The sequence below is a fragment of the Lemur catta genome, chromosome 15, assembly GCF_020740605.2.
Source record: "Lemur catta isolate mLemCat1 chromosome 15, mLemCat1.pri, whole genome shotgun sequence".
Taxonomy (NCBI): domain Eukaryota; kingdom Metazoa; phylum Chordata; class Mammalia; order Primates; family Lemuridae; genus Lemur; species Lemur catta.
This window is the reverse complement of record NC_059142.1, coordinates 10,763,115-10,788,491: the sequence shown is the minus strand read 5'-3', so window position 1 is coordinate 10,788,491 and position 25,377 is coordinate 10,763,115. Positions and strand designations below refer to the sequence as shown.

Genomic DNA, 25,377 nt, shown 5'->3' with positions numbered 1-25,377 from the left:
CTTCTTCCTTTCCCCCTACAGATCATTTCCATAATTCTGGTGACCCCACCAGTTTCTCTCTCTCTCTCTCTCTCTCTCTCATACACATACACACACACACACACACACACACACACACACACACACACACACCCAGGTGCCAGGCATCCAACCACCCAGCCCTGACCTCTAGGTCCTTTTAGGTATCCAAGGAGAGGAAACCTTTCTAAGAATCTCAAAATTCTATCAAGAAAGCTGGATATGTATATGTAGCCAAACAAATCCTATTTTGTTTTTACTGAAATGGGAGTATCTTTATTAGTTTTGCTACTTGCAAAAATAACATTTAAAAAGATAACCAAAAGGTACAGTTATTAGCTGCAAACAAGGATGGCACCTGGTACTGCATTAACCGCTCCAGGTCTGAGTGCAGATGTGGGTCTCAAGAGCAGAGAAGAGGGAGGAATTAGGTGGGTTGAGCAGGACCCTGGACCTTTACCTGTCCTCTCTGTCTGGTCTGAGCTTATCTCCCCATCCTCCCCTACCTCTTCCACCCCAGACAGATCCACCTGGAGGCTTTTCACCTGTCTGTCTGTTGAAGAGAAACTTCCCCCACTCCAAGGGCAAGAGAGCCCATTCTGGGTAACTGAAACTCCCTGGAGCTACACTGAGAATATTCTAACCTTCCTAACAAGAGGTTCCATCGGGCCCACTACCCAAAGCAACTGCAAAGATGAAAATAATGACTTTTCAGACCTATAAAAAATCACCATCTATTTATTTGTGTCCCATCTCATTCCAAAAAGAAACTGAGCTCTGAAAATCATATCATGTGATATACATGAGATTATTTTTGCATAAACATATTTTATTATACAAACGTTTTTCCAAAGATACTGGAGGTTTTTGATGTAATAATCCACTCTCTTACCACCCCCACAAAGCAAAAGATTTCTATTTTTCATATTCCAAAAGGTACCATCATAGTTTTAAGTCTGTATTCTGCCTTCTTTTAGCATTGCTTTATAACCATTTTTCATGTTGCCACATGATCTTTGCAGCTATACCTTTTCCTGGAATATAATGTTACATCAACTAGATTTTGCCATTCTGGTAACAGCAGTCCCAGGCTTCTAGAAAACTCTCAGATGGTTCCAATGAGAAAGTCAATCACAACAGCCTCCCTCTGGCCAGCTGACTCAGGTTTGGTCAATCACAGTACCTATTCTTCTGGCCATAGAGACTGGCCCAGGAATGAGCAAGTCACCCTCCTGAGGAGAGAGAAGCTTCTCTTTCCTCCAAGCTCATGAGGCAGGAACAATGTAAGTCTGGAGCTGTCTGTGCCTTGGGAGACAATAGTGGGAGAAAATGAGCCCCATATCTTACGGGAGCAGAGCCAGCAGATGGAGGGGAGAGCCAGGCACAGTGGTGCACACCTGTAGTCCCGGCTACTGGAGAGGCTGAGGAGGGAGGATTGCTTGAACCCAGGAGTTCAAGCTACAGTGTGCTATGATCACACCTGTGAATAGCCATTGCACTTCAGCCTGGGCAACATAGTGAGACCCCTTCTCTTTAAAAAAAAAAGAGAGATGAGGAGTGCCTAATAACGTCATCTGAACCCCTTGGACTTCCCAGTTTCTGAGCCACTACATTCCCTTTTGTGCTTAAGCTAGTTTGAGCTAGGTTTTTGTCACTTACAGCTGAAAGAATCTTGACTATTACAATTCATTCCCGAGTGCAGGACACTTGGGAAGCTTACAGTTTTTGCCACTACAAATAATGCTGCAGTGAATATCTTTATGAGAAAAAAAAAACGACTTCAATTTCAACTAATTTCAATTCAAAACATTATTAAGGAAGTAACTCCTAGGGGCTTCGATGTGACTGGTTTTGACTTTGCTTGGCAATTCTTTTCTGGAAGGATGGAGGAGTCCTCAAGTGTCAGCCTTGTCTCTCACGTCCACATCAGGCAGGCTCCTTCAGTCTTCCTTGTGTCACTGACCTGGTAGCTGGGAAAGGTTTCAGGGAGGAGAGGCACTTAGACTGCTCCTTGAAGCTCAGCTAGGGGTTTGGACAGGCTGAGAGGCAGGGATGGGTGACCATTGTGGGAAACCAAGGAAATGTGGGTGCAGTGAAAAGGAAAGTAGGCATGTCTGGAGAACTGTGAAAGGGAAGGTTAGCTGAAATGAAAAGAAAGATATGAGGCTAAAGGAACAAGTAGATACCACATTATGGGCAACCAGACAGGGCAGACAGGCACTGAAGGTTTCTGAGCATGAGTGGGAAGAGTGGACAGCAGTAGTTTTTTTTTTTTTTTTTTGAGACAGAGTCTCACTTTGTTGCCTGGGCTAGAGTGAGTGCCGTGACATCAGCCTAGCTCACGGCAACCTCAAACTCCTGGGCTTAAGCGATCCTACTGCCTCAGCCTCCCAAGTAGCTGGGACTACAGGCATGCGCCACCATGCCTGGCTAATTTTTTCTATATACATTTTTAGTTGTCCAGATAATTTATTTCTATTTTTAGTAGAGACAGGGTCTACGCTCAGGCTGGTCTCGAACTCCTGACTTCGAGCGATCCACCCACCTCGGCCTCCTAGAGGGCTAGGATTACAGGCGTGAGCCACCGCGCCCAGCCAGACAGCAGTAGTTTTAACCACTTCCAAGCCCACTCCCTCTTCTGCTACCAGCACCTGGTTTTCATTTGGGAAATTGCCTCTCTGTCATTCTAAGCCCACATGGCTCCTTCTGGGGGAATGCATGGCCCAGAGGCAGCCAGCCAGGCAACACATTCTTTCTCCCCTAGCCACATAGATTGGTTCAGGGCTGAGCATGTGACATGAGCAGGGTCAAAGCATAATCCACACAGGGTTTCTGCTTAAGCTACTGGAAAAGAGATTCCAGGCTCTCTGGTAGGTTGCTTTCCAAGATGGCTACAACAATCCCTCCCATCCCAAACGCCCAAATGCAGTAATAGATAACCAAAAACATTGTCTTTCCACTGGTGATACTAAGCTGGAGGAACATAGGCCTTCAGCTGCTGGTGGCCATCAGTGAGGTAGCCTGAGAATAAAACCAACACAGGGGAGAAGAGGAGTAAGACAGATCTGAGTCCCTGAGCCTACTGGCCTGAAGTCATATCTGTGTCTGGAGTTTTCAGTTGTGTGAGTTAGTTTGGGTTTCTGTCACTTACAACCAAAAAAAAAAAAAAATCTCTTATAAAGGGAGCTCATAATGAAAGAAGTGTTGAATCCAACTGCCTCTTGGCAAGGCCAGGGCCTTGAAGTCCAGTAGAATCCTTTATGGAGCACAGAACACCTGGGCCTCTTTTCTGTCTGGAAAGTTATTAAGGTAGGTAGCTTGCCTGTGTTGTAGGATAAATCAAGAAGGGGACAGTAAGGAAAAACTGGCCTGATTTGGGAATTTAGACAGGTTCTGATCCTGGTGAGAATAGACAACTGAGGATTCTGCCAACATGCCACCAGGTGGAGTCTGAGCACTTCGGGTTTGAGTCTAACAGCCAAAATGGAACCCATCAGCGTCTGGGCCACCTGGGAGGGGGTATGAGAGACACAGCCTGGTGTCCCCAAACCTCTGCATCTTTCACCCTCTCTCTGTGTGGTACCACCCCTTTTCTCAGACACCTGAGGCCTTTTATGTTCCGCCTCCATCTCCTCTCAAATCTATCTCAGGAAGCTGGGCATGGTGACACACACCTGTAGTCTCAGCTAACCAGGAGGCTGAGGCAAGAGGATGGCTTGAACCCAGGAGTTGGAGGCTGCAGTGAGCTATGATGACACCACTACACAACAGCCTGGGTAACAGTGAGACCCTCATCTCAAAAAATAAAGAAAGAAATCTATCTTAGAACATTTACTCCTGGGAAAAAATGATAACAGCTTATAATAATCAAGACAGCATGGTAGCCTGTAATCCCAGCACTTTGGGAGGCTGAGTGGGAGAACTGCTTGTGGCCAGGAGTTTGAGACCAGCCTGGGCAGCATAGCAACACCCTCATCTCTACCAATCAATTTAAAAATTAGCTAGATGTGATGGGGCCAGCCTGTAGCTCTAGCTATCTGGAAGACTAAGGCAAGAGGCTAACTCAAGTCCAGGAGTTAGAGGTTACAGTGAGCTATGATTGTGTTACCACACTCCAGCCTGTGCCTGTGTAACAGCAAGATCCTGTCTCTACAAAAAAAAAAAAAAAAAAAAGACAACATGACATTGGTGAAAGAATAGACACATAGATCAATAGAACAGAAAAGAGAGTATGGAAATAGATCCATAAAAATATAGTCAGCTGGTTTCTTGTTTGTTGGTTGTTTTTTTGTGTATTTTTTTTGGAGACAGGGTCTCGCTCTGTTGCCCTGGTTAGACTGCAGTAGTGTCATCATAGCTCACTGCAACCTCAAACTCCTGGGCTCAAACAATTCTCCTGCTTCCGCCTCCCAGGTAGCTGAGACTACAGGTGTGCACCACCATATCCAGCTAATTTTTTTAATTTTTTGTAGAGATGGGGTCTCACTGTGCTGTTCAGTCTGGTCTTGAACTCCTGGCCTCAAGCAATCCTCCTGCCTTGGCCTCCCAAAGTACTGTGATTACAGGCATGACCCAGCACACCTGGCCATCAGCTGATTTTTTTTAACAAAAAGGACTAAGGCAATTCAGTGGAAAAAGGGTAGTCTTTTCAACAAATTATGCTGGTAAAATTGGGCATCTATATGCCAAAAAGGGGGGGGAGGAGGAGAGGAAGAAGAAGAAAAGAAGATGACAATGACGAAAGAACAAACGAACTAGTTCCAGGTCTTATATCATTCACAAAACTTAAAATGAATCACAGATCTAAATGTAAAATATAAAACTATAAGACATATAGAAGAAAACATAAGAGAAAATCTAGGTGACCTTGGGTTTGATGGTAAGTTTTTAGATACAACATCAAAAACATAATCCATGGGCCAGGCGTGGTGGCTCATGCCTGTAATCCTAGCCCTCTGGGAGGCCGAGGTGGGTGGATCACTCGAGGTCAGGAGTTCGAGACCAGCCTGAGTGAGACCCCTGTCTCTACTAAAAATAGAAAGAAATTATCTGGCTAACTAAAAATATATATAGAAAAAAAAATTTAGCTGGGCATGGTGGCACATGCCTGTAGTCCCAGCTACTCGGGAGGCTGAGGCAATAGGAATAGGATCCCTTAAGCCCAGGAGTTTGAGGTTGCGGTGAGCTAGGCTGACGCCACGGCACTCACTCTAGCCCAGGCAACAAAGTGAGACTCTGTCTCAAAAAAAAAAAAAACAACAAAAACATAATCCATGGAAAAAAATTGATAAGTTGGATTTTATAATTTATTTATTTCTTATGTATCTTTTCAGCATGTAGAGACGGGGGTCTCACTATGTTGCCCAGGCTGGTCTTGAACCCCTGGGCTCAAGCAATCCTTCTACCTCAGCCTCCTAAAGTGCTGGGATTACAGGTGTGAGCCACTGAGCCTGGCCAGACTTTATAATTTAAATCTTCTGCTCTGCAAATGAGAGAGAGAGAGAGACAGACAGACAGACAGAGAAAAGACAAGAAAAGCCACAGAAGAAAATACTTGCAAAACACATATCTGATAAAGAACTTGTGTGTAAAATATACAAAGAACTCTTAAAACTCAACAATAAGAAAACAAACAACTCAAGTGGATATAGATCTGAACAAACATATCACCAAAGAAGATATACAGATGGCAAATAAATTTATGAAAAGATGCTAAATATCAATTATCATTAGTAAATTGCAAATTAAAATAATAATAAGATAGCACTACACACCTATCTGAATGGCAAAACAAAAACAAAAACAAAAACTGACAATAGTCAAATCCAAAAAACCCCAAAACACCCTGAAATCATATGCTGATGAGCAACAAAAATTCTCATTCGTTTCTGAATGAGAAATGAATGAAAAATTTGACAGCCACTTTGGGAGACGGAGTGGCAGTTTCTTACAAAGCTAAACATGGTCATACCATACAATCCAGCAATCATACGTCTAGGTATTTACCCAACAGATTTGAAAACTAATGTCTATACCAAAACCTGTATACAAATGTTTATAGCAGCTTTATTCATAATCACCAAAAACTAGAAGCAACCAAAATATGTTTCAATACATGAATGAATAAACAGACTGTGGCACAATTAAATATTATTCAGGGATAAAAAGAAACGAGCTATGGGCCGGGCTCGGTGGCTCACGCCTGTAGTCCTAGCACCCTGGGAGGCCGAGGCAGGACGATCGCTCAAGGTCAGGAGTTTAAGACCAGCCTGAGCAAGAGCGAGATCCCCGTCTCTACTAAAAGTAGAAGGAAATGATTTGGATAGTTAAAAAAATATATATATATAAATTAGCCGGGCATGGTGGCGCATGCCTGTAGTCCCAGGTACTTGGGAGGCTGAGGCAGAAGGATTGCTTGAGCCCAGGAGTTTGAGGTTGCTGTGAGCTAGGCTGATGCCACTGGCACTCTAGCCCGGGCAACAGAGTGAGACTCTGTCTCAAAAAAAAAAAGAAAAAGTAAAAAGAAAGAAATGAGCTATGAAGTCATGAAAAGACATGGATAAAAATTAAATATATATTTCTAAGTCAAACAACCCAATCTGAAAAGGCTACATAATATATAATTCCAACTATATGGCATTCTGGAAAAGGCAAATATATAGAGACAATAAAAAGATCAGTGGTTGGGGAGTGGATGAATGGGTGAAATACAGGGAATTTTTTAGACTACTCTGTATAATACAATAGTTATAGGCTAGGCGTGGTGGCTCACACCTGTAATCCTAGCGTTTTGGGAGGCCAAGGCTGGAGGATCACTTGAGAACAGGGGTTCAAGACCAACCTGAGCAACAATAGTGAGACCCCATATCTACAACAAATAGAAAAATTAGCTAGGCATGGTGGTGCATGCCTGTAGTCCCAGATACTTGGGAAGCTGAGGCAGGAGGATCGCTTGAGCCCAGGAGTTTGAGGTTGCACTGAGCTATGATGACGCCACTGCACTCTAGCTTGGGCAAGAACAAGACACTGTCTCAAAAAAAAAAAAAGAAAAAAAACCCACCAACAAAAAAAATCCTCTATAGTTATATAGTATTCTATAATAATGTAATGCATAATGAATATTTTATGCATTTGTCAAAACCCACAAAACTTTACAGTACAAAGAGTGCAACTTAATATATGCAAATTTTAAAACAGAATTTAACAGATCAGGGGATCCCAGCATGGAATGCAGATTGTGACAAAAGAATCTAATGATGTTAAAAATGTATGAAATAACTTTTCTGAAGGGAGTTAGGGGGCATGAACTAAAATAAAATCTTAAAGCTTCCCCCACCGGCTGACTCAATGGACCTCCACTTGGCCAAGGGAATACCCTAAAACTGAATTTTGGGCCACGAGGATGGAGGTCAGACATGCCTCATCATGTCCCCCTTCTTGTAGACATCCTTTGACGGCCTAAGACTATTCAAGACAAACCTGCAGGTCCTCAATTTACACAACAAATCTATGTCCAGTGGCTTGTCTCCGATGAACAGACTTCCTTATCTTATCTTAAAACATTCCAAGCCTTTAGACAGAGCTACATTTTTTTTTTTTAACCAATTACAAGTCTAAGGCCAGGCGAGGTGGCTCATGCCTATAATCCTAGCTCTCTGGGAGGCCCAGGTGGGAGGATAGCTAGAGCTCAGGGGTTCAACAACAGCCATCATGAATGAACACAGTGAGACTTCATCTCTACATAACAGAAACAAGAAAAACAAAAATAAAATAACAAACAATTATAAGTCAAAGAATCTTTAAACCCACCCATAACCTGTAAGCCCCCACAGGTGAGATAGTCCACCTTTTTGGGCCAAACCAAAATATGCCTTCCATGTATTGATGGACTTTACCTGTAATCCCTGACTTTACCTGTAATCCCTGTCTCCCTGAAATGTATAAAACCAAACTGTAACCCAGACACAGTGAGTCCTCTTGCTCAAGGTTTCCTGGGTGTGGCTCTGGCCCATGGTCCTCAAATTTGGCTCAGAATAAACCTCTTTAAACTATTTTACAGAGTTTGGCTTCTTTTTCATTGACAGGGGAAAGGTGCTGACCTAAGTAATTTTGGAAATGAGTGAAGTCTGTAACACCAAAGGTAAATAGAATTGCACATTACACATAAGCACTGTACTCTAGTTGGTAAGTTTGTTTCCTACAGGGGTATGAGTTAACAATTCTGGGCTGGGCAATGTGGCTCATGCCTGTAATCTTGGTACTTTGGGAGGCCATGGCAGGAAGCTGGTTTGAGGCCAGGAGTTTGAGACAAGCCTGGGCAACACTTCGAGATCCCGTCTCCACAAGTGTGCCTGTAGTCTTAACTGCTCAGGAAGCTGAGGTGGGAGGAGGATGCTTGAGCCTAGGCTCATCCTTTGGCTCAAAGACTTAGCAGGATACACTGGTGAGATGGAGATGACTCAGACCTGACCTCTAAGGCTTCCAGGAACTCCCCAGCTAGTGAAGAAGTCAGAAAGTAAACAATTGCAATAAAAATAAGAAAAGTGGATAAATGCTTGAGGAACAAAGCAGGATGGGACAATGTGGAGAATTTGGAAAAGCTTCAAGACTTGGAGATCACCACAAAAAGGGGCCGGGGAGGGCATTCCAGGCAGCGGGAACAAGATATACAAGGCACAGAGGTCTGACAGCTCTTAACTTTGCAGGAAACCTAATTATTGAGTACAAGTCCAACCCTTTCTCTCAAGTATGTGCAATAGATGTCATTCTCACTTTGCAAGGGGGCTCTGAGATGAGAAGTAACTTCCCAAAGGCCACCCAGCTGGTAAGCAGAAAGATCCAAACTGGAACTCAAATGATGCTCTAAGTCTGGTGGCTGCCTCTCACACAGGTGAACCCTGTGCCTCTCCCTCCCTCTCAGATAGCATTCCCTAGCCCCTTGCCTTCTTTCTTTAAGCCTTCTCTCTCAATATCTTCCCACCTCACTCCCCCAGTCTCTTTCCTCCGAAGTTCTTGCGTGATTAACCATTACCAGCCTCAATCAAGGACAGGAGTCTAGAATCTCAGGAGCAGGATCTCCCACCACCTGTGGGCTCTCTGTAACTTAAGCCACGCCTTAGAGGGGATCAAAATCGCTGCCTAGGCCTGCCCTGCCTTCTCCGGGTTGCTGTGAAGATCAAAAGAGCTTCTCCATCCTTCAGGCCTTCCTCCCTGGCGCCCGCAGCCAGACACACCCTGGCGCTAGAATCACTTTACTCAGCCTCAGGAGGCAGGTGCCGTCCAGCAGGTGTGTCCCATCTCCCCGCGCTGGCGGGGCGCAGCTTCCGGGATCTCCCAGCACCCGCATCCAGCAGGGCGTGGACCTGCAGTTGGGCGACCCCACCCGGTCACGACCCAGGCTAGAAGGCGAAGGAGGGGAACCCTCCGTCCCAGCCCAATGCGGGACTGCTGCTTCTGCGCTCGGCCTCTGTCCGTCCATGAACCGAGGGTCCAACCTCTTCTGCTCCCCAGGTGCCGGGGCGCGGAGAGTTAATTCCAACTGCTTCTCCCCACATTCCCGGGGGCCGGGTCGCCGAGGGCGCCTCCCATTGGCTGCGAAGCCGGCTCGCGCTGATTGGCTGAGGCTCTCGGCTGTGACTCTCGGAGGCTCCCCATTGGCGCGGCGCTAGGTAGGCTGGAGTGTGGCGGCCCGGTCTCTGCAGGTTACCGCGGGTGAAGCTGTCGAGGGCTCCGGTAGTTTCCTGAGGACACGCATACCTGGCCCGAGACCCGACTTCCTTCCTGAATTCAGATCTCGTTGTTGTCCTGGGGACGCCACCGGATCTTCTCCCGGATCCTTTTCCTCCTTAACCTGCTGCTTTTCTTTTTCCTGCCTCCCCAGCTTCCATCTCCCAACTCTGCTTTTCCCTCCTCTATGCCCTGGGCCCCGGTAGCCCAAGCATCCCACCTGCCACCTCCTGACTTTTCCCCCTTCTTGACCGCAAATCCCTTGACCAACAGTGCCCCGCCATAACCTTCTCACCACAGTCTCCTAAACTCCCCATTCTTCCCTCTTTACCAGCTCCTGTCTCCCAAATCCAGCTAACCCTTGATCTCTTGACATTTGACCCTGACACCCTTGACTCCAAACTTCTAAATTCTAACCTTCTGAAGATTGTACTGCTGAAACTGAGGTCTTCCCCTGACTTCCGACCCCCCTTTCTGAGACTCATTTTGACTTTCTTACTCTTGGGCCAGTTCCTGCTGCTGCTATTCCACCATGGACTTCTTGATGAGTGGTCTGGCAGCCTGCGGGGCCTGTGTGTTCACCAATCCCCTGGAGGTGGTGAAGACCAGGATGCAGTTGCAGGGAGAACTGAAGGCCCCTGGCACATACCAGCGGCACTACCGAAATGTCTTCCATGCCTTCATCACCATCGGCAAGGTGGACGGCCTGGCTGCCCTGCAGAAAGGCCTGGCCCCTGCCCTCTTATATCAGTTCCTGATGAATGGCATCCGACTGGGCACCTATGGGCTGGTCGAGTCTGGAGGCTACCTGCACACGGCCGAAGGCAACCTCAGTCATTCTCGCAGTGCAGCAGCTGGGGCCATGGCTGGGGCCATGGGAGCCTATGTGGGGAGCCCCATCTACATGGTAAGAAGAGGGGTCTTGCCTGGGGCCTTCAGGGTAGATCCTTGGTGTAGGGTAGGAGCCCAGACCTCCACAAGAGCATAGGTGGCAGGGTGCTGTCCCTCTGCAAGTAGGGAAGGGCATCAGGAGAGCACTGACAGGGTTTGGGTCTCCCGATCTGCCCTATACACACCCATCCAATGAACACAATTGAATGTTATTGATTAAGATTATGGGCTTTGGAATTAGTCTCTCTAGAACTTAAATCCTGGCATTGAAAATCACTGGTTGTTGAGCTTCAGTTGCCACATCTGTAAAATGGGAATAATTGTTGTGCCTTTTTTGTGAGATTATTAGGAGGATTGAGGGAGACGAATGAGATAACACATGTAAAGCCCTAGTACAAATCTTCCACACAGTAAGCATTTGATAGTATTGCTTTTATTATGTTATTATTATTATCTGATATTGAGGTTGGGTTTGTGTAGAATGTGGAATTTGAATGTCACCAGTCAGTGTAGGGATCAGGAAGTTCCTGGGCATCACAGAATTGCAATGTCACCATCTACTCCTTTGAGTTATCTGGTATAGGTGAAAGGTTGACAGCCTGAGGCCCAGAGAGGGAAAGTGACCTGACCAAGGTCACACAGCTGCTTATTGCTAGGACTAGGCCCTGCCTAGAGCTCCTAAGAGCAGAAGAGACTGGGAGGCAATATGTTCTGTAGGAGAAGCAGTCTAGTCTCACTCCCAGGGTGTGAGAGATTCAGGGACAGTGTTCTCTCTAAAGTTAGACAGCCACATACCCCTATGGAGATTGGGGGCCAGAAGGCAAGTTTTGCCCAGGGTCTGACAGCATGGTCGAGGTGGCAGCTGGTCTGGGAATGGGAGCTGGCATGAGAGGCTGGACAGGCAGGTCTTGCCTAACATGAACAGTCTTAGGAAATATTGCCTTTCTCCAATCTCTCCATCCCTCACTCCTAGCTCCAAGGGAAGGAGGATGTGGAGGGGGTTGGGTGTCTTGAAGTGCTAGGACATCCATCTCCCTGGGACTAGAGCCAAGGGACACAGAGTCTCATGATCAATTTGTTAAGTAGGAACAACAATAATTATCAGATTAAAAGGATATTCATTGCTGAACAGCCTAGAGGAAGTGTGAGGGGGTCAGGCATTTGGGTCTCTGAGGCAGGAGCAAGGCCACTGGGGCAGAGGTTGTGATACTCTCTTGTTCCCAGGTGAAGACACACCTACAGGCCCAGGCAGCCTCAGATATTGCTGTAGGACACCAGTATAAGCACCAGGTGAGTGTTCCTCAACACACTGGAGTCCCTACCATCCTCTCCCATTTCTTCCCAGCTTTCTGCCTGCCCCCAACAACTCCAGCCCCAGCCACTTCTCTGCCCGACCCATCAGCTCAGTCCCAATCTGCCCCTGAAGCCCACCCAGATACTCTTTCCAACGTCCACCCCAGTTCCTCTGATCTTCTGCCCATTTCTCCTGACCTGCTAGTGTCCTCACTTCCATACATCCTGCCCCTATTCTGGGGTGGGGAGGGATGGGACAATGGGGTGGTAGGCAACCGAGGGTCCACATTCTGTCTCTAAGCCCACATTGAACTGGTTGTCTGGACAACAGGTACCTGTTAAGGACCCATCTTTGACAGTGTTAGGAGGTGGCAGCCCCTGATGCTGGGGTGACTGAAGCCCACCCCCATGGTCTTCCCCCCACCAGGGCATGTTTCAGGCGCTAACCCAGATTGGCCAGAAACATGGGCTGGTGGGGTTGTGGCGTGGGGCCTTGGGCGGCCTGCCCCGAGTCATCACCGGTTCCTCCACCCAGCTGTGCACCTTTTCATCCACCAAGGACCTCTTGAGCCAGTGGGAGGTACTACCCAGGAAAGTGGTGGGGCCATCTGGGAAGTGGGGGCAGGGGGAGGGCAAGTTGAGGTGGGCCCTGGCGGGGATGGTGCCAACATTCAAATATGAGGGAGCAGCAAGAGGGCTTGGGAGTCACTGACTCTTTAGACTGTTCCTACAGTTCTACTGTCACTTCCTCCTAGAAGGGGCACCCTGGCCTTCCTCCTTCACTGTGTTATCACACTGTGTTAGAATTGTGGAATGTCAGCTCCCTGCTTTACCAGCTCTCTGTATCCCCAGGGCAGGGCCTGTCCTGTGCCTAGGGGTTGAATGATTAGCTGATTAACAAAGCTCTTCTTCTCTCCCGACTTAGGTCTTTCCTCCCCAGAGTTGGAAGGTGGCTCTGGCGGCTGCCATGGTGAGTGGCATTGCAGTGGTCCTGGCCATGACACCCTTTGACGTGGCCAGCACAAGGCTCTACAACCAGCCCACAGATGCACAGGGCAAGGTAAGGAAGTGCTCTGGGATGCAGGCAGGCAGGGATGCAGCGGGTGGGGAAGCAGATTGTGGGTGCTGGTAGGACAGCCTAAAATGCAGCCTGCAGAGGTGAGGCCCCTGGTGGGCTCTGACAAGCTCCTTCCCTGTGCTCTCCCTTTCTGATGTCTTCTCAGGGCCTCATGTACCGGGGGATTCTGGATGCTCTACTGCAGACAGCACGGACAGAGGGAATTTTGGGCATGTACAAGGGTATAGGTGCCTCCTACTTCCGCCTTGGACCCCACACCATCCTCTCCCTCTTTTTCTGGGACCAGCTGCGCTCCCTGTACTACATGTACACGAAATAACAGCCACTCTCCCACACTCCACCAAATCGGCACTCCTTGGACACTTGTGCCTCCACTACTATGTCCTGGTGACTGACTACTGACCAGGTGACCATTCATCCATCCAAAGTGGACAGCCAACCCCACTCCTCATCTGTGTTCTCAGGGTTCAATCACTACAAAGCATAGTTTCCCTCCCTTCCATGGGTGTTGCTTTAAACCTTCCCTACCCATCCTCCTGTACACTTCACACTCCTCTCTCAGGGCTGAACCAGTCACTCCAAAGTGTATTTCCTCCCTCTTCATTGCCAGCCTTGGGTCCCTCCTGCTCCCATGCACAGCTTTAAACTACCCCGCCTCTAAGACCAAAGGGAACTGGGGGACCTGTGTGTCTTGTTAGATGCAAATGCATAGAGATTATATTGGTTATAAAGCAAGTTTATTTCTGCAGAGAGGTGTCTTACATTTATGTACAGGGAAGAAATAAGAGGAAACCCAGATATTCAACCTCTTTTTCCCCCTCACAGAACCGGGCCCCCAAGTCCTCAGTAGCATCATGCAGTGTTTCAGCACCTTTACTGGGGACCAAAGATGTTGGGATCATGAAGGGTCAGACTGGCCACCAGCTGTTCAAAGTCACCCAGGCTCCAGGGTGGAGGTGACAGACTTTCAGGGCCAAGGGATGACCTGTTGTCAGGGCTTGGGGTGGGGGAAGAGAGTGAGAGAGAACATCATCCAGCCCTAAGGTATCTGTGACCCTAAACCTCTGGCCCACTCCTGCTTCCTTGGAGGACCCCACCAGCCAATCTCCCTGCTGTGCCCCTCCCAGCCCAATTCTCCTGGGGACCCAGTCGGGAGACACCCGCCCTTTCCTTCTTCCTTACGGGGGCTGATTGAAGGTGAGCAGGAGATCAGTCTGGTACTGGGGCAGCCGCAGCAACGCCTGATACAGTGTCACATCCTTTGCTACCTAAAGGGACCAGAGTGAGGACGTTTACCTGGATCCCTATGGTCACCCTCCTCACCCTTCCAAGACATCCCGCACTCCTGGCCCCTCACCTGCTGGTTTTCCTTAGCTACCTGCTGCTTGCCAGAGAGGACCCAGGCTTCTTGACAGCAGCTCCTCAGGGCCAGGTTCTCCAAACTGAGAGGCCGCACAGACTCCACTTGCACAGCCCGAGCCCCCTGCACCCCGCCAACGTCCTCAAAGTGGTACCTGGGGTGGGAAAGCAGGGTCAAAGAGGGGCATCTCTCACCGCCTCTCCAGGAGCATCCTTAAGTCCTAGGCGTCGCTCAACTTCGTCCCTCACTGCCGGGGCGGAGGGGGCGGGGCATACTAAGTATATGGCCCTTGGATTTCTCCTTGCCCTGTTAACCGTTGGCCGCAGGCCCCGCCCACTTCGGCTCCGGCCCTCCCATTGGCCAGCCGTGGGCCCCTTCCCTCACCGCGCAGCCGCTTCGCCCCCCACGTGGGCCTGCAGTTCCAGAAGTTCCACGATCAGACTCTGGTCCGTCACTGGATGGCAGAAAACTTCTTGATTGTCTGGGACCGGTCGGAGGTCGCTGGAGGGAGTCGAGTCGAGTCAGACCCTGGTGGACCCCAGCTTCTTCCCGCAACCCACCCAGTCGGCCTCCACCGGCGCCCAGGCCTTCTCACCTTACATCAATGGCCCCGGGGGGGAGGATGGCGGAAAAGGCGCCCCCGAACAGTGGATAGTCTCCTGTGGGCTCCATGGGCCTGAGACTAGAGTATAGGCATTAGAGAGGTTTAAAAGAAACCCACATGAGGTCACGTGGCATCCCCTCCCTGGGTTTCGCAGCTGCCACCGCCACCTCCGGTCTTGCTTAGCTCCCGGTCCCTTTAAGACTTGGCCCCGCCCAGTGATCGGGCCGGCCAATCGGCGCCTGCGCCTTGGGTGCGGAGCCCAGTGATGCTTTTCTAGAAGCCAAGCTCTTTGGAGCGCGCGCAGCGGCGCAGCCGGCCTATGCTGGGCTTGGGGTCTCAGTTCAAGATTTGTGGCGCCCTTTGTGGTCACTAGCACGCGCCGCTAGCTTCCTCCCTTTAAAGGGGTCGCACCTTCTAAGAAGGTCGCCTGAGACTTTCCTGAGGGGCAGTGGCTCGTCGTAGGGGCCCTTGTGTAGGCGAGGTCCCCTGAGACTGGGGAGAATAGTTTCAGGATGTTGTCGGGGCCTCTTGACGGCGAATGGGCTGCCAACCCCACCGATAATTCCTGGTCCTGATGCTGGGAATTAGGGGAACAATGGGTCCAGGTGTGGGTCCGGGTTTGGATTCAGGCCTCATGCCTTCCTGAAAGCGAGACCCAACCCGGGGATTAGAGATCTAATCCCCCGTAAATCTTCCGTCTGGTCTGGGCGGGGGTGTGTGTGTCTCGGCTCCTCGCCCCTCCCCACACATGCACCTGGACTGAAGCAGGGATTAAACCCTCTGTTGTTGTTCTTTTAGATTTTTAGAGTGTTCTTAAAGTTTTATCATAACTATATCCTTCCAGTTAATTTCTCCTTTCATCTTTGATCCTCAGCACCTGGCAGTGTTTAGAGCACAACAGGCCTAGTATATACTCTTGAGCGATTGAATAAACTCTTTAGTGCCAACGGCTGAAACCCAGCAGACCACTTATGCCCTCGGGGTTCTAGAGGTCACCTACTCCCCAGCCAAGAACTGGGCAAGAGGATTCTCATTTTAGGCCGTACTACATCCAAGTGCTGACCATACTTCTGGACCCTAACAATTTAGTGAAATGGGGCCCAGGGGCACATTTTATTGGGCCCTTAACCTTGCCAGGCCCTATGTGAAGGGCTAAAGATACAATTAGGACACAGACCCTGCACCTCACCTACTGTAGGAACAGTGGAGCACACTTTTGAGTCTTAAAGTGAGAATTCATCAGGACATCCTGGGGGTATTCTAGCCAGTCAGTGGAACATCAGGAGCAGACTTGGAGATGAGAGGGCATGTTTTGGGGAATGCAAGTATATCAGCTAGGCAGGGGTGGGGGTGTGGGGAGGTGAGAGTGGAGGTAGCGGTGTAGAGTGGGGATGGGTGGCAGGGAGCTGTGACTGGCCAGGTGTGCAGGGTTTTTGTAGAGCATGGGAAGGAGCATGGACTCCTCATTTCTTACTGCAAGCATCAGACTTCTCTCTGAGCCTCATTTTCTTATCTCTAAAGGGCTGTTGGGGTGAAATAAGATGTAGATATAGTTGAATTTGAATCTGCAAATCTAATTCTTGGAAAGAGACTGGACTAGGGTTGCTCCATGAGGAATTCTAGAGAGGAGGGGAGTGTTAGGCTCCAGAGGAAGAGAAGGAGCCAGGCTATGGGAAACCAGAGGAGCCAGGCCAGAGGAGTCTACCCCATGCTCCCTCTCTCACATGAGGAGTGACAGGCCTCTCTGTCCCTCCCTCTGCATTTCTGCCAGCTTGCCATCTGTTCCCCTTCCCTGCCAGGGGCAACACCACCTCTGGCTGCTTTGGAAGCAGTCAAGCAGGTAGAAAGTCCTTAGAGAGGGACCTTCAAGGACACAGAAATTAACAGGGTCCTGGTGCTGGAAATAAGATGTGGAGGCCTATTCATGGGCCAGAAGGAGGTGAAACAATGTTAGAGAGACGGAGGAGAAAGCCCTCCTCCTCAGTTTCCTCATTTTGGGCCTCTGGTATGTCTGGTGTTCTGCTATGAGCCTTGTGCAGCTGGGGACTGCTGCCTTGCACAGTTCTGTGAGCTCTTGGGGGAGAGGCTCAGTGGGCTCTTCCAGGTGGTAGGAAGCAGAAGTGACAGGTTAGAGGCCAGACCTCCTCTGGGAGGATGGGGTGGAAGACCACTCTCACTTAGCAAATCCTTGCTCTTGGCTCCACATCCCTTTCTCCTGTCACCTCTTTGTGCCTGTTACTTCTGCTGGCCCTCCCAAATACTGTCTGCACCCCCACACCCCTGACCCTTGCCATCCATGCCTTGTGTTCACATTCAAGCTTCCCAAGAGAGAGAATCTAATTGGGTCAATTAGTTGCCGTTCAATCTGAAAGCACACATTTGGCAGGCTCTCCTGTCTGGCCACTTCTCAGTCCACCAGCCAGATGCAAGTGAGATCTCTGGTCCAGCTGGCTGTGGCTAGGATTATGAGTATCATGGGACAAGCTCAGTAGACCGAGATGGCTGGCTGGCAGCCACCTTTCTCGGGAGGGTGTGTGGGTATGGCTGGCTCTCAGCCCGTTGGCTGAACGAGGCCTGCAACTTACTGATTCTGTTTCTCTGGGACATTCCTTTATCCAGTGCCCTGCATGCAGTTGTTTGCTTTGGGGACGAGTGTCCCAGAGTCCCTCCGTTTGAGGACACCAAGAGATGGACTCAGACCAGAGAGTTAACTCAACACCCAAAGTTGAGCACCCCTTGACTTTGAGTTACGGCAACATATTTCTATTAAGCATGGGTTTGTAACCTTTTTTCTACCATAGACCCGTTTGGCAGTTTGGTGAAGCCCACGGTCCCCTCCTCAGAATAATATTTTTAAATTCATAAAACATAGGAATACAAAGGAAACCAAAATATTTAAATATCAAAATGTAAAACCCAGATGTTTGATATGGTAAAACTCTCCTTTGTTATATTAACGAGATCTAGCAGCAGGTATAATAAATGTGATGTGAAACTAATGTTGCACATAAAACATAGTTAAAGAGATCCACAACAACTGTAAGGTGAGAATATCTGTGATAGTTATTGTGACGGAGTCATAGGTAGTGCTAACATTACTGTGGTTTGTTATCTACAATCACGGTGAAAGGAAGTACTAAATTTCAGTTAAGAGGCTATTGAAAATAAAAATGTGATTTTTTTCCCCTCCAAGTTCATTGACTAGAGGTTAAGAAACCCAGCTATGAAGTATTATGTGTCCCTAGCCCTGTACTAGGCTCTAGAGGAGGAGCCAAAAATGTGTGAAACACGGTGCTTCTTTCTGAACCTCCAACCTGACTGGGCAGAGCTCGGGCCAAACTGCAGCTCACACCCTGATATGGGATGGACATCAGTGCTCCCACTTAGCCCCTAGCTGAGAAAGCTGCCTTGGAGAGATGCCCAGGGGCAATCAGTGGTGGCCAGAGTAGATTTCTAAACAAGGGCCTGATATCATGAAGGTCGTGTTTGAGGAAGACCAGTGTGTTCGTGTGTTTGGGATGATTCTATAACTGTCACCCAGTCCCCTCCCTGGAACTTTCCAGCCCCGTATCTCATCATTTTCCCCTCATAGTCTGTGTGCTAGGCTCTCTGAACTTTCCTCACTCCCTTGATTGAGTCCACCTCTTCCAAGCCTCTGGGCATTTGCACATGCTGTGTCCTCTGTGAAGAACTTTGTTTCTCCCCTCTTCCCTGGCTAGCTTATCCTCAGATGTCCACGACTGGATTAACTGCTCTCCTGTGGGCTCCTATGGCTCCTGTGGCTCTTGAAGGCATCTCACTGTGTTGTAATGCATTGAACACTGGGAGGCCAGGGACCACGTCTGTCTTTCCCTGAGTTGCACAGGGCCTGGCCCATAAGTATTTATTGAATGGATGTTGCTTAAGAGACAGGAAGTTATTTACCAATAAGACTAGTTAAGAAATGTTACAGCTTTTTTAGAATTTGTCTAGCAGGGTTTCCGGTCCTCACTGGAAAACTGCCAAAAAATTAAAAAATAGTAATAATAATTTAAAAAAAAAAGACTAGTTAAGGGCCAGGTGCAATGGCTCATGCCTGTAATCCTAGCACTTTGGGATGCTAAGGCCAGAGAATCACTTGAGGCCAAGAGTTCAAGACCAGCCTGGGCAACACAGTAGACCCCCATCTCTACAAAAAAATTAAAAATAAGAAAAATTATCTAGGCTTGGTGGTGTGCACCTGTAGTCCCAGCTACTCAGGAGGCTGAGGCAGGAGGATCACTTGAGGCCAGGAGTTGAAGGATACAGTGAGCTATGATCATGCCACTGCACTTCAGCCTGGGTGACAGAGCAAGATCCTGCTCTAAAAAAAATAGAGATCCTTTTATGAATCCTAAGTGTGACGATTGGGTTTTTAAACTCATGTGTAAGAAGTGCCTCTCTCAAACCTTGTTACAACATGGGCACATTACCAGTCTGATGTGAAAAAAAAATACAAATTCTGGACACTGAAGTTCAGTGAAGCTTCCTGGTCGGTGAGCACAACGATGTGCCAGAAGGTGACACACCCTGACTCTCTGGAGAGAGAACATGGAAGCCCAGATTCTGGGACATGTTCCACCTTGCCTATTTCTATACTTTATAATAAGACTATAATTGTAAGTATAGCACTTCCCTGAGTTCTGTGAGTTGTTCCAGTAAATTATTGAACCTGTGGGGACTGTGGAAACCCCTGAACAGATAGCCAAAGTGTGGCTGACCTGGGGACCTCTAAGATTTGTGGCTGGTGTCTGAAGTGAGGGCAGTCTTGTGGAAATCTGAGCCCTTAACCTGTGGGGTCGGACACTAACTCCGGGGGGTGGTGCCAGAATTGTATTGCAGTACATATGGAGGGATGAGGGTCTGCACTAAACTGCCGCAGGTAGGAGAGGGAAAATGAAGCCATGATAAGCACTAAGCAAGGGAAACAGTAATATGGGTTATCCACAAGGTGTGGAGGAAGAATGAAGAGCCGGTTCAAAGACGGAGGCCTGGCCAAGAAGAACGGAGACACCAAAGACAGAAATAGGGAATTGGAGGGTAAAGAGGGGAGAGGATCTCTGTTCTTGCCCCTAAGTCACAAGACTGGACACTTTACTCCCTGTCCCCTACTTCCCAACAGCGAAGTCCAGTTTCTCTGATTCTACCATTCATCCTTTTTCATTATAGGCTTATCACTAGCCAGTGTGGCAGGGACGACTGCACCATGTGCCGGTGCTCTATAACATTTCTTCATATGTGTCTGGAGCCAGCTCACAGCACGCATCCCCACCGCATTCCAAATGAGTTGCACAGTCTCCCAACTAGGTTCTGGCAACCCTTAGTTTTGTTTTGTTTTTAGAGACGGTCTTGCTCTGTCACCCAGGCTGGAATGCAGTGGAGTGATCAAAGCTCACTGCAGCCTCCAACTCCTGGGTTCAAGCCATCCTCCCACCTCAGCCTCCCAAGTAGCTGAGACTACAGGAGCATGCTGCCACATTCAGCTATTTTTTTTTTTTTTTTTTTTTTTTACTTTTTGTAGAGATGGGGACTCATTATGTTGCCTAGGCTGGAGTGCAGTGGTGCAATCATAGCTCACCATAATCTTGAACTCCTGGCCTCGAGTGATCCTTCCATCCTCCCGCCTTGGCCTCCCAAAGTGCTAAAATTACAGGTGTGACACACCGCATGCCTGGCCTAATTTAGTTCTTTTCATCTGCTTTATTTATCCAAGGCAGGTGGGATGTCCGGGAGTGGGGAGGGGAAAGTGGGGAAAGTGCACTAAGTGGGGAAAGGATCCAGGAGAGAGGAGCTGTGGAGGAGCAGGACAGGCTGGCCCACTTGTCCCTTCTAGTGCCTCAGATCTCTGGGCAGCTGGTTAGATTGTTAGGTTAGTATAGCCATTCCTTCTCAGCCTCCTCTTTCTCTGTCAACCCCTTAGATGTTTGGCCACGAGGGCCTGCACAGTCCCCCTAGATAACCTTACTCATCCACATAGGATATGAATATTTGCCTCCCAAATATTCATCTCCATCCCAGATCTCTCTCTCTTTTTTTAAGTAAGGTTAGCAGAGACCAGATCTATGCTGACTGCCTCCTGGAAACCTCCACTTGCATGTCCCACTGATGCCTCAAACTCAACACAATCTAAGTAAAGCACATCATCTTCCTCCAAAATGTGTTCCTAGCATGGATAATGAAATTATCATCTACCCAATGGCTCAAGCAAGAAGACTGGGCTTTATCATTGGTTACTCTTTCCCTTCCTTCTCCTCCCACATCCAGTTCCTGATGATCCCACCTGCTAAGGTCTCTTGAATCCTTCCATTTCTCTCCACCTCCACTGCCATTATCCTAGCCTAGGCCAGTGTTACTTCCGCCTGGAGATGTCACAGCTTTCTCCTGACTCCCACATCCCCTCCTGCCTTCCTCCTCTGCAGCCAGAGAGATCTCTTAAAAACACAGATCTGGACTGGGTGCGGTGGCTCATGCCTGCAATCCAGCATGTTGGTAGGCCAAGGCAGGAAGATTGCTTGAGGCCAGGAGTTCAAGAATAGCCTGGGCAACAGAGCAAGACACTGTCTCTACAAAAAAATTTTTTAAAAAATTAATGGCATGGTGGCGAGTGCCTGTAGTCCTAGCTACTTGAGAAGCTCAGGCAGGAGGATCACTTGAGCCCAGGAATTTGAGGCTACAGTGAGCTATGAATGCACCACTGTGCTCCAGCCTGGGTGACAGAGTGACACGTTGTTACCGAAAGTTAAGTTCTTGTCCCCACGGCTGAACAAAGAAAGAATGAGGACAAGTGGTTGGAGGGAAAGGAAAGAGAAGTGTATTAATTTGTTGGCAAATAAGGATGGCAGACTCTCATCTTAAAGAACCATTGTCCTAACTATAAGCAGAAATACAGAGCTTTTATAGGGAGTTTTTAGCTTTAGGTTATTGCTGTTTAACTATAGCATCTCTGGTGAAGACAGTCTGGTGACCTCTGTCTGGCAGATTCCGTTGAGCCATCTCCTGTGGTACAAAGAACAAAGGACACCCCTCTGTCCCTCTGATCACTGCCTTCCAGCAGGAATGCAGGTTTTAATTCTGAAAGGGAGTGCAGGGGAGTTAAAGAGACAACTTGTAATACATTTTGTCCTTTTTTCAGGCCTTACTTCTGTTACATAGTCTCAAAAAACAAAACAAACACACACAAAACATAAACAAAAAAAAATATAGCTCTGTTTACATCTATCCCCTATATAAACCCAACCCCTTCGAATGGTTTCCCATTGCTCTTAGGATCAAGTCCAGATTCCTTAACATGGTCTGTTAGACCTTTGACTTTGCCTGTCCTGTTTCCTATTTGTACTTACTGTTCCAGGCTGGCTCGCTCACCTTTGTTCACTTTCTTTACATGTCTCTCACCTGTGAGGCTTTGCAAATATTGTTCTGTTTTCTTCGAGTGCCACCCTCTCTGTGTAACAAACTGCTGCACACCCTTCAGGTCTCAGCTTACCCTGGGAATCCTTCCCTGATCAGGGCTGCATCCCGTCTGAGCTCCTGTGGTACCCTGAGTCTCCCCTAAAAGGCACTTGATTGAAATCACTTGTTTCAAGTCTGTCTCCCTCATGTGTGCTCCCCAGGACAAAGCCCTTGACCATGTATTTACCGGAGTGACAGACTGGGTGGGGCCCTCTTTCACAGTGCTTTGTCCCATTCTGTAGCATCAGGCTGCTCTGCACAAACCCATTCCTGCACAGGGGAGGGTGGACCAATGCTGCAGGCACTCCTAGTTAGCTGCTCACACAGAGTTTTCTTGTACGGAGACAAGACACAAAGACCTGGGCCCCCCTGCAGCAGTTGTGGGGTCTCCAACATCTCACTCTTTGCTTTCCCCAAGTGCCCAAGGACAGACTGAAGATTTGTTTGGTTTCCAACACCACAGGGTCTTGAATGTAGTAGGTGCTGGGAACCATGGCTAGCCAGACCCCAGGATTCTGACAGCCCAACCTCTGTGGGAGACATCCCTCCAATGGGCTGACCACTGCCCGATGCCCACCTCCTTTCTTTCCAGTCTCTCCTTGTTGCCCACACATTGGTTGGAGCATGGTGTCCCTGATATGATTTGGAGGGAAGCCTGTTGGTGGGCTGGCTTGTAAGAGAGCAGAGGGTGCCCTTGTTGGGAGCCTCTCTGGAGAAGGCAGCCCCCACCAGGTGGTCCTATCTGGGCCCCCTTGCCTGCACTCCTCCCTCTCTGTGCCGGGCCCCTGCCTGCTGCCTCCCTGTCCCCCTCACCAGTAGTGCTCCTTCCACCAACTGAAGGTGACAGTAATGCACGCTCAGTTCAGTGCTGTGTCTCCTTCTGTGAATTTGAAGGGCCCTGTTGGCTCCCAGGAAGGTGTTAAATTAAGAAAGAAAACCAACTTACTGGTTCTCCCTGTCTCTCCACTAACATTAAACCAGTGTCCTTCATTTGGCTTGATAACAAACACTTGTCTAAGCTGGGCACAGTGGCTCATACCTGTAATCCCAGCAATTTGGGAGGCTGAGGCGGGAGGATCACTTGGAACCAGGAGTTCAAGACCAGCCTGGGCAACATAGCAAGACCGCACCTCTATAACTAAGAGAGCTTGTGACTTTGAATGACTGGAAAAATTAGGTAAAAACAGGAAATGCTTGAGAGGATGTGTAAAGCCAAACCACCTGTGAACCCAATCCACTAATTCACTCTTCTATTAAGGAGAAAAATGTATATCAATCTTTACTAACTTTCAATTCATATTTATTTATTTGTTCAACATATATTTATTGAGCACCTAGTAGGTTCTAGGCACTTTGCCTAGTGTCATGGAGCTTGTATCTACTGGGGAGACAGATCTTTGATGAAGAAACATAGTTAAATATAAAATTGCAATGGTGAAAAAGAAAGTACAACAGTGATTTGAGCTGAGAAAAGAGGTATGTGGTGCTACTTTAAGAACTTCCTGTACCTAGCAAGGATTTGAGCAGAAGGCTATCGACTCACCTGAGACCCATAGGAAGGACAGGACTTGATTATTAGGTGTGGATGTTGTATGGTTTTGTTCTTGGACCTCAGATACAGAGAATTGAGATCATCATATTCTTCTGTTCATGTCATATTATCTTTTTATTATTATTATTTATTTATTTATTTATTTTTTGGGAGATAGAGTCCCACTCTGTTGCCCGGGCCAGAGTGCCATGGCGTCAGCCTAGCTCACAGCAACCTCAAACTCCTAGGCTCATGCGATCCTCCTGCCTCAGCCTCCCGAGTAGCTGGGACTACAGGCATGCGCCACCATGCCCGGCTAATTTTTTTTCTATATATATTTTTAGATGTCCATATAATTTCTTTCTATTTTTAGTAGAGACAGGGTCTCTCTCTTGCTCAGGCTGGTCTCAAACTCCTGAGCTCAAACGACCCGCCCGCCTCGGCCTCTCAGAGTGCTAGGATTACAGGCATAAGCCATCACGCCCAGCCATATTCTCTTTTTAAAAACTATTATTTTTTTAGAGACAGGGTCTCACTCTGTCACCCAGACTGGAGTGTAGTGGTGCAATCTTAGCTCACTGCAGCCTCTCTAACTCCTGGGCTCAAGGGCCTTCTGAGTACCTGGGACTACAGCATAAGCCACCACACCTGGCTAATTTTTTAATTTTTACTTTTTGTAGAGATGGGGTCTCACTATGTTGCCCAGGCTGGTCTGGAACTCCCACCTCAGCCTCCCAAAGTGGTGGCATTACAGACCTGAGCCACTGCACCTGGCTGTCATATTATCATTGAAGGTCCACTTGAGTGTTCTCTTTATTACCTTTTATCTCTACTTCCCATTCCCATTCTCTGCTTCCCCCATAGGTGAGTAATGATGAATTTGAGACAGCCTGCTCTGTCAGAGAAAACTGGTGGGTTAGGATTTTGCTCAGTGGGTATGATGAAGATATTGGGTCAAGCTGAAAGGCATTAGAAAGGCTGTTACTGGAAGTTGGACAAAAGAGGGAAGAAGGAAAAGGAGTGATAGATTGGGATAAAGTAGTTACCGTATCAGAGGTCCTGATGACTTTGAAATCTCAGAGTACTATAGATGAAAAAGGAGGTTATGATCAGAAGGGTGCTTGAATAAATTAGTCTGGAGGTGGAGCAGATATGGGTGATGACAAAATCCAACTGAGGTGGTTGGCTGAGTTGGAATGGAAGTCATTGGAGGAATGTTCAGAGTGTTAGATGGTCACTGACGTGAATCCAAGACAATGGAAGGGACTAAGGTGGAGAGCAAGACTGGGAGCCAGGGGCTAATGCCCTTGAAGAATGAGGGGGAGCTAGGAATGGTCGAATGCCATAAGGTTTGGCTACGAGTAACAGAAAACACCAAAATTAATTGGATTTAGGCTAGACAGAAGTTT

General features: G+C 48.2%; 2 protein-coding genes and 2 non-coding genes across 6 annotated transcripts; 3 read left to right on the top strand and 1 right to left on the bottom strand.

The window, feature by feature from the left end:
- Positions 1-9,689: 9,689 nt before the first annotated feature.
- SLC25A35 (solute carrier family 25 member 35) lies at positions 9,690-13,754 on the top strand. Of its 2 annotated transcripts, XM_045570220.1 has the most exons (5): positions 9,690-10,651; positions 11,860-11,925; positions 12,356-12,508; positions 12,854-12,988; positions 13,152-13,754. In XM_045570220.1, exons 1-5 carry the CDS (start codon positions 10,277-10,279, stop codon positions 13,323-13,325), a joined length of 903 nt encoding a protein of 300 aa, XP_045426176.1. In that variant the 5' UTR covers positions 9,690-10,276; the 3' UTR covers positions 13,326-13,754. The 2 variants fall into 2 exon arrangements, with proteins under 2 accessions (XP_045426176.1, XP_045426177.1); XM_045570221.1 differs by lacking the exon at positions 12,356-12,508 and having other exon boundaries at positions 9,698-10,651.
- Positions 13,727-15,184, bottom strand: RANGRF (RAN guanine nucleotide release factor). 2 transcript variants are annotated; one of them, XM_045570223.1, is made up of 5 exons: positions 14,962-15,184; positions 14,751-14,867; positions 14,364-14,520; positions 14,189-14,274; positions 13,727-14,003 (listed from the first exon to the last, which is right to left on the bottom strand). In XM_045570223.1, the coding sequence occupies exons 1-5, from the start codon at positions 15,036-15,038 to the stop codon at positions 13,880-13,882; spliced, it is 561 nt and encodes a 186-aa protein (XP_045426179.1). In that variant the 5' UTR covers positions 15,039-15,184; the 3' UTR covers positions 13,727-13,879. The 2 variants fall into 2 exon arrangements, with proteins under 2 accessions (XP_045426179.1, XP_045426180.1); XM_045570224.1 differs by having other exon boundaries at positions 14,385-14,520; positions 14,962-15,171.
- A 3,727-nt stretch (positions 15,185-18,911) lies between these two features.
- Positions 18,912-18,975, top strand: LOC123621375. Its single transcript, XR_006729105.1, has one exon. It is a non-coding gene; the product is annotated as a U7 small nuclear RNA (small nuclear RNA).
- Positions 18,976-19,327: 352 nt separating this feature from the next.
- On the top strand, positions 19,328-19,431 carry LOC123621426. Its single transcript, XR_006729150.1, has one exon. It is a non-coding gene; the product is annotated as a small nucleolar RNA U13 (small nucleolar RNA).
- The last annotated feature ends 5,946 nt before the right edge of the window (positions 19,432-25,377 follow it).